The sequence below is a fragment of the Camelus bactrianus genome, chromosome X (genome assembly GCF_048773025.1).
Source record: "Camelus bactrianus isolate YW-2024 breed Bactrian camel chromosome X, ASM4877302v1, whole genome shotgun sequence".
In the NCBI taxonomy this organism is placed as follows: Eukaryota; Metazoa; Chordata; class Mammalia; order Artiodactyla; family Camelidae; genus Camelus; species Camelus bactrianus.
In genome coordinates, this window is record NC_133575.1 from 102701515 (window position 1) to 102710540 (window position 9026).

At 51.1% G+C, this 9026-nt stretch overlaps 1 protein-coding gene across 1 annotated transcript in view; it reads right to left on the reverse strand.

Moving 5' to 3' along the window:
• Nucleotides 1-6374, reverse strand: part of GPC4 (glypican 4) — a 100772-nt gene extending 94398 nt beyond the window's left edge. The window contains exon 1 of the mRNA XM_074358839.1: nt 5666-6374. Within this exon, the coding sequence (XP_074214940.1) occupies nt 5666-5825 (160 nt within the window). The 5' untranslated portion in view covers nt 5826-6374. The remainder of the gene's footprint in view (nt 1-5665) is intronic.
• Nucleotides 6375-9026: the final 2652 nt, after the last annotated feature.

Genomic DNA, 9026 nt, shown 5'->3' on the forward strand with positions numbered 1-9026 from the left:
TCTGCTTATATAAAATATTCTGATATCCTTAAGCCTGTGTTCTTTAGCTTGGTAAAAAAAAACTTGAGATTTTATTTTTAAAAAGGTAACTGGTGTGCACTGAAGAGCTCTACGTGCTGAATCCAATGTGTTAAATTACTCTTCTACATTTGCGCTAAAATGCCTAATCACAAAAGCCTCAATTGTTTGTTTCTTTAAGAAGTATACCTCAAGGCAGGAAGAAAAACAGAATTCAGAATCCTTCTGAAGAATCCCAATAGCACTCGGTTATTAATGAAGTGGTGAAGGCAAGTACTCCCCCCAAAGAATAAAAACATTCTCCAAGTTATACCAACATTTCTAGGAGATTTACTTGAAATTTATTTCACTTCAGAATGTTTAGACCCAAAGGCTGCCCAGGAGACCAAGAGACCATGAGATGACAATCTATCATCAAGGCAGCATAATCTCATTATAGCATCGGTGTCCTGTCAAAGAATGCGGTAAAATTGTCTAGGGCATCCTCCTCACTTCCTTAACAAATACTGCACCACGCTATCGCACTTGGTACTATGACTACAGGGCACACAAAATACCAGGAGCTGCCATCTGTCCTCAGATTGCTTACAGTTGAGGCAAGAAGACATACACACACACGTGCCTGCACACACCACTATGAAATAAGTCAGCTGTGTGCAAAGACCACGGATCTGACTCAAGCAAGGAATTCAGGAGAAGAGGGCGTATAACCCTGGGAAGTTCAGAAGTGACTCAATGAAACTATCACTTGATACTTGGAACCATGGAAGTTCAAAGCAGAGGGATGAAGATTCCATGCAAAGCACCACTGTAAGGAAAGGAGGCCGATGGAATGAGGCGGGGGGGGGGGTGAAATAGACCAAAGGCAAGTAAAACTACTGAAAACAGCCTCCTGACCAACAGCTCTCCTTTGCCTCACCAACCCTTAATTTGCAGTGCCACTAGTTATCTTCCAAACAGCTTGACTAATGACCTTCCCCTCCTCAGAAACTATTATCGGCTCCCTATGGCCCAAGAAATACAATTTATATTTCTTCTACTGCTAACATGAGACTGTCTGGGTACAACCCTCTGCTGGCAAAGGACATGATTGGATCTTTCTACCACAGCATCAGAATGGTGCTGTGATGATGGTCTTTTTCTAGTTAGATGCCAGTCTTCTCATAGCTTATACTCCTAAACCAGGCCTCTAAGGGAGTTGGGAAGATACCTTTTTATTCTCTGTACAACATAGCACAGACTATGCTCTGGGTCAGAGAAGACCTGCGTTCAAATTTCACCTCTAACAGCCACTAGCAGTGAGACTATGAATATACTTCTAAATCCCTTTAACTGTTTCCTTGCCAATAAAATGGGGATGATCATGATGAAAATAGTAATTATTCTGACTTCACATGGTTGTTGGGGACTTTAAATGAGATGATCCATTTAGGACCAGGCCCAGGGCAGGCACTTAACAGCTACACGCTCTTCTCATGAGGCCAAAATGCACTTTTGCTGAACATATATGGGAACCAGCTCAGTGCTAAAACAGTTAATGTTATTGGGGAGCCAGAGACTCGCTTCCAACTGATTTAGATTAACACTGATGTTGTTTCCCTTGTTGAGACAACAAAAAAACTTCCTTTTTCATTCTTCTAGTCTCCAGCTAATCCGGAAATTGCATGCAACCCAATGTGAGTCAAATAAAAAAGGAAAATAGTAATTATGCTGAATCAAACATTTTCTATTTGTATGTTCTAACTAGAGATTGAGCTGCATAAGCCAGAACTTTTACTAAGCTCTTTGTTGAGCATAGTTCCTATACCACATGGGACGATTTCTATACCGACAGGCCCTGTGGCTCAGTGAGAGCCTCTTCTCAAGTTAAACACGGGGAGCCAAACTGATGATTTCAACAGAAAAGAAAAATTACCAGTTCTCTGCAAAATCCACCCCATCTACTGAAAGTAGGTTAAGAGGGAATACAGTTCTTGAAGCCATACGTTGTGTCGTACACGCAATCATTAACTCAGTATCAGAAAGGATTCCTACCTCTCCAAAACACAGGTTTTCCCGTGTAGCCCTAACAGAGTTTCCGTGATTCCCAGAATCCTTTGAGGTATGCATGTGCCTGCGTGCATGCTCACACGTGCACTGCTCAGGAACAAAAATGGGAACAGGAGAATAAAAACTCCAAAATCGCAACTATGATGCCAAGTTCTCCTTGGTATCATTCCATGTCACTGTGGAAGGGTCCTCTGACAAGCTTAAGAAGCTTTCTTACCAATTGCCTCACCCTGCAAGACAATTTCAAACAAAGATTAGAGTAGCAATAAAAGGCCAATTGTTGTATATCCTTTATCCTGGCCTTATGGAGGGAGGCACAATGAGAACGGTAAGATTTTACAATTTCTTATTATCATTAATATTATTTATTTTTACTACTGAACTACCATTAGGGAGTGAATACCCTAGTCCCAAATCCCTTCTCCCTGGGAACTCTCCAGGCACCTCCCTCTCCTCATCTGTACCACTCACATAGTACTTATCACACACCATGTTGAATTCCAATCATGTGTGTGCACAGATTATCTCCCTACTACCTGGAAAGGTCCCGGTGGCAGAGGCTCTTCTGTCCTTCTTGCTGCCTCCAAGATGCTGGGCACAGAATACTGTACCTAGTAGGTGCTCCAAAAATTATGCCCATTGAAAGCTGAACAAAACCCTATCCTTTGTGTTAAAGATCCCTTTTGATCATGGCCTCTGGGCTACCCATTATTTGGTAAGTACAGAGGTCAAGCGGACAGGCAATGTAGGACCTCGGTTGGAGGCCCTGTCAGCATGATGTACTCCCTGACACCCTTGAGAGCACATCAAATTATCTTAATTATGATCTAAACAGACTGAGAGCCCTTAAGAGCGTGAAGTATTCTTAACGCCTGTTCAAACCTCTAGAAGGCAAGTGCAAGGCCGTCGGAAGTCAAACCTTAAACTTGGGCTAAGCCTGGGGCGAGGCACCCAGACCCTGTGACCCTTTGCCTGGAACACAGTCCTGGAGTTTCTGCACTTAAGAAAACATCCTCCCCTTCCCCCGCCACCCAGGAAAGTACCTGGCAATTAACTCATTCAAGTCACCACATTGACTATGCTCTCCAAAATGACCAAAGTTATCTGACTGTAGCCCAGGGAAGACAAGGATAATGTATGCATCTGGAGAGGCCAGGGCGATGGTAAAGATTACCCGTTTCTATACTGGCCGTCTAAAGGTATTTACTTGGGTCTGTCTGTGTTGTGACAGTGTCCTAGACTCAAATGAATGCCTCTAACACTCCACATTTTTGAGCCATTCAGTCATGCATTTTTGTTATTGTTGAAAGTGGTGCGAAATTGCACTGCATGAGCTAAAGTCCTTGGTGGTCTTCCAAGGATTCCAGCTAAAAAGGCACTTCCTTTGTTCCTCAGGAGAATGCAGTCCAGTAGGTCATTCAAAAGGGGAAATAAAAGCAGCAGCCCTGGGAGGGAGATGAAGGACAAGACAAAAAGAATAAAATGTTTTGGGTGTGAGCACATTAGCTTCCATTTCCTGCTGCTGGTCACTAATAATTCTCCTATCTTTGGGAGGAAGATGACCAGAGAGACATTGATGCAAAATATTCCTCAGGTGTTTTCTGGGGACCATGACAATCAAAGGGGACACCTAGCACTGTCCTTGAGCACCCTTCAAACTTCCTTTTTCCTGAGATGCTGGCTGGGGACGATGTCCTGCCATCGGAAGACAGGAGACTGCACAGAGCCAGGCTGGAAAGTGAGGAGGGCAATATCACAACCCACTCCATGAATGCCTCCAGTCCACCTCAAAAGCACATATTGTTTGCAGAAGTAGAAGATGAAAACTTGTCACACCCCCATTAAGTGCAGCGCTGCATCTACCCCTTCAAAATGTGGGAATGACAACTGTAACCTTCACGCCAATCATCTCTGCTGGCCCTGGCCCAAACCGTGCAGGGCACAAAGACCCCAAGTCTGACCTGCGGAGCCCCCAAGCTTCAGTGGCTGCTGGTTCACTTCACTTTTTCTGGCGGGCCCGGAGGGAGAGAGGAAAGAAAGAGGGCTTTTTAAAGGCTCTATAACCAATAAAATCGTGCCGCTCTTAAGACCTACTGGAGCTCCCCAAAAAACAGACAGCCCAAGGGCAAACAGTTTCTGATCAGGAACGTGCAAGTTAGCCGATAATTGCCAAGGTGCCGTGGGCTCCGAGGCTGCTCCAATGATTTCTTAGGTTCTATTTCTAGAAAGATGCCGGTCACACTCGGAAAGTGCTCGGGAACTTCCCTCAATTACCTTTGTAATTTATGTGTAATTGATGACTGCACTTAATCTCCAAGGTTATTAATAGCCCTTCCAAAAAATGACCCCCAAGTCTTCCTAAGCCTTTGGAAGTGCCTGGTTGAAATTACACTATTTCCTTTGCTGGCTGCCGGCCCCCTGCCCGCCCCACCCGGGTGACCAACACCACGAGGCAAAGGCGCGCTCTGCTCACTTCCATGAAAGGTTCGGAATGGAGGCTTGGCCCCCGGGGTTCGAATCGCTCATTTCTCTGTTAGGTTATGCTGGCCACCAGCCAGTTAGATTCGTGGTTCTTTCTGAACCCTCGGGGCGAACAGGCTACCTGCGCCGCCGCTGGCCCCAGCGCGGCCCGCGGGGCTGCGCGCAACAGTTGGCCTTGGCGAATGAGTGAGTGCAACCCAGAGGGGACCCGCCCCGCCACCACCGCCCGCCGGGCGAAGAGGGGCGAAGGGCACCCGCCGCAAAGCTGCCTCCTCAGCGCTCCAAGAAGGGCTTTCACAAACACCCCACGCACCCCCAGCGCCGAAATCCGGTAAACTTTTTCACAGGCTAAGTCGTCTCCATTTGCATAACCATCTCCAAACTGAGATTCGGGTTTCCTGTAATCAGTCCTTTCAAAGGTTTGTAATTTAAAGTGCAATTAACCCTTACAGTGAGGTGAGAAGAAAAAGGGGGGGAAATACCCTCCTCGTCCAACACCTTCCGGGAAGCAGGAGAGTTCCCAAAAGTCACGATCTGGAGGAGTGGAGAGTCGTTTGCTTTTTAAAGGCGACTTCTAAAGCCGCTGGACCCACTCAAACTCCTAATCCATGTCAGCGGTGGGAGAGTGACGGGGAATGGGTTTTTAAAGATCAATGAAACATTAATTCAAGGTCTGCGTTTTGCGCTGCCCGGAATCTGGCAAGCTCTAGAAGGCACCCCTACTGGCGACCCCCACACCCCCCACCCGGCCGCTCGCCACCCACACAACAAAGCGGGGAGCCCAGTAAGGAGTATAACCCGGAAAAGGCGAGGGAGCCGGTGACACGCACTTTGCGGGCCAGAGTCCTTCCTGGGACTGGAGAGACCGCGGGAGGGGGTGGGGGATGGAAGCGGAGCGCGGGAGTGGCACTTGGCAACTCGCGGGCGCCCCTCCGCCAGCGGCGCACTGGCGGCAGCCGCGGCCGTGGTAAACGCTCTGCGCCTGGGCTCCCTCTGGCGCGCCTGCCCATTTCTCCCTCTCGGCTACCTGCGTCCCGCGCGGGAGACGCGAGGGGTTCCGAGGTCCCTTCTCCGGAGTGCCGGTCCCGGCGCTCGCCTCCCAGGGGCTCCCACCTACCGTTGATCTCGTGCGTGGGGGCATCATTCTTGTCGAAGCCTTTGGACACGTAGAGACGTCGCACTTCCGAGCAACTTTTCGACTTGAGCTCTGCAGCCAGCAGTGCGGCGCTGAGCGCGGCCAAGGCGCAGAGAAGCGCGGGCAAGCCGAGCCGTGCCATGGTGCGGGCCAGGGCGGACGCGCTCCCACCTTTGGGACCGGACGGAAAGTGGCGGGCGGGCGCGGTGTCGGGGGCTCGCGAGCGGAGTCAGAGGGCGAGGGAGTTGGAGGAGTTGGAGGAGAGCAGCAGCAGGAGACACGGGGCGAAAAGTGGAGCTGGGCCTCGCGCGTCAGGCAACGGTTCCCGGTGCCAGGCGCCCGGCCGGGGGAGAAGGAGGAGGAGGGCGTGGAGGCGGTGCGCGGCCCAGGGGAGCGGAGGCGCGGGCCGGTGACCTCGGAGCTCCGCGGGGGCAGCGATCGGGGCGAACTGGCCGGCGGCGGGACAGGGGCGAGGGGAAGGTGGCAGGCAACGCAGGGGCCGAGGAGGGCGTGGGCGGCGGCGGCGGCGGGCGCTCGCGGCGCGCGGCTCGGGCTGCCCGGCGCTGGTCCGCTCCGCTGGCTCGACTCGGCTCGGCTCGCTCTGCCCTCGGCCCGCTCTGCCCTCGGCCGCACGGCTATGCCCTCTTCAGCTCCGCCGCTGATTGACTGGCCGGCGTGCGCGGCGACGCTCGACAAACTTGGCCCAGCGGGCGGCACTCTGGGGGAGGGGGCGGGCGGCGGGGGGGCTGGAGACGGGCGGGAGCACGCAGGGCCGGGACGGGAGAAAACCTGGAAGCGGGGTTGGATCCGGAGCGGCCAAATCCACTTCCTAGGGGGCCGCACCGGGCGCGCGGCGCTCCCTCGCGCAACACGCCCCTCCGGGCTCCTCCCTCCTTCCCTCCTTCCCTCCTTCCCTCCTCCCGGGCGGCGGTGAGCCTGCCCGCCGCCCCCAACCCGGAGAGGAAAGGCTAACTTCTCCGGGGTGAGAGGCCCGAGTCCCGGGGGACCGAGCGGCTGGGGACTTGTTCCGAAGCCCATGTCCGAGTCACAGGCCTTCTGCTCGCGGCCACCTGACCCGCTGCCCGCGGGCCAAAGCCGGACTGAGCCCTCCTGCCTCGATACCTCCGCTTCCCCGCCCCCCCCCTCCCCGCCGCTGCCGCCCCGCAGCCTGGAGGACCCTCCTAACCGCCCAGCTCCGGGGCTCGGAGGAGGGAAACACTGGCATTACTCTCATTGTTTCGCTGCGGGCACCAGAGGGACTTGGGACTCCAAGCTGGCCCTAGAGCGTCACCTGGCCTTCTCAGACCTGCTTTCCATCATACGGTGTTTGTGGCACATCGCCCTGTTTGGAACCCTGGCAGGCGTTCTCCCCTTCCCCCGCCCCCGCCGCCGCCGCCTGGCTGTGCTACTAGTCTGACCAAACCTTGAAGCGGGAGAAACAATTCCCCCCCTCCCGCCCTCCACCGCCAGGCGATGGTTCAAAGTCAGGGTTGACCTTGGAAACATTCTGGCTCAAGCCCTGCTGCACGGAAGGAAACTGAGGCCCAGAGAAGGGAAGTGACTTGCTAATAGCATGCAGTTTTGGGGGCGAGGGGTGGTTCCAGAACCCAGGACCTGACTCCCAGGTCGCAAGGAACAAAGGTAGCCCAGGACCCCTAGTTCCCCTCCCTCTTCAAGTCTCTTGAGAGACACACCTCTCTGGGACCCGGTCTCCCCTTAGCCCCCAAAAAACTGGGAATGGGTGAGTCTTCCCACCTTCTAAGCTTTGTCAGATTCCATTAATGAGTGTTTTTGAAGCTCCCTGGGCTCCTTTAATGAAGGGAACTGTGCAGATTGGGAACTTGTCATTACCGTTGTTATTGTTACAATCTGCTGTAACAGGTTAGGGTGAGAAGTGCCTCAGACACCTCGGGAGTGTGCTGGGAACTAGGCAGATAAAAAGGGCTGGAACTTATTATTTGGCTAGACTCTCAATTCCCATAAAATTACATAGGGTGAAGATATGAACCATCATTACAATTATCGCCCTCATAGGGTTTGCTGAGACTTCCTCCACTGTTGTTTGTAAACCCCGTTGACTTGGTTGGCTGTGAGGAGCTGTAGAAACTAGCTAACTGTTGTTTTGAAAGCCCACTGCAGACTCTTCTACATTTTATTAACTCTTGGAGATCATCAGTATAAACAGACAGATTGTGACCTGTCTCTAAGTGGGACTTACAGTTTCCCATTTCTGTGGCTTGGCAGAACATTTAACTCTGCAACTAGGAGAGGAGTCTTTCTAAATATGCAAACTCAACTGCAAATGAATTTCCTGCCATTTCGAGGGACTTTCAAATAGTCCAGGTTTTCCTCAAACTGATAACCATCAGATCCTCAAGGCATTGCTAGGGCTTAGTCCAGCACTTTTAACTTTAATGGACTGATGCATTTTACTTGAAGATGTTCTTTACCAAAGAGAATAGATGCAACTGACATTAATAACAAAATGAAACCCAGCCACCATAAGTGAGAAAAAGGTACTTCCAAACTCTGAAGCCCAAAATCAGGGAAAGCTTCCTTTCACACCAAGTTCAGGGGGGACTCATTCTTGGCCCCCCAGTTAACTCCGGCTCTTCCTGTTCATGGATGATTAACCAAAACTTGAGCCTTTTCCACCAGAAACAGTAACCTCTGGCTAGAAACAGATCAGGACAAGTCTGAACTTTACCACACAAGGCAGGAACCCCAAGCCCTGCTTTGAGGCGGCTCTCACTTCAAAGCCTCCTTTCATTTAAATACAAACAGGGTGAACAACTGGCAATCGACAAAACAAAAACCATCCAGCTTCCCTTTTCAGATGGCCCGAAGCTCCTCCTTCCCTCCCTCTGCGCTGGAAACACACCTACTCTGTAAGTTCTCTGAATGCCAAAAAATGGAGTGAGGGACCACGTGTAGAATGCAAGACTCAACAACTTCTCAGGATGATTAACCCTTATCTGGCCCTTTGGGGGGGACTTTTTTAACATTGTGATAAAATACATACATGGAAGTTTCCATTTAAACCATTTTAAAGTGTACAATTAAGTGGCATTTGGTACATTCACCATGGTGTACAACCACCGTCACTATCTAGTTCCAAAATATTTTCATCATCTCAAAAGGAAACGCATTAAGCAATCAAAGTCCATCGCCTTTTCCCCCAGCCCCTAGCAGCAGCCAATCGCCTTTCTGTCTCTACAGATTTGCCAATTCTAGCCATTTCATATAAAAAGAATCATGTCATATGTGGCCTTTTGCGTCTGGCTTCTTTCACTTAGCATCATGTTCTTAAGATCCCTCCAGGTGGTAGCACGTATCAGCACTT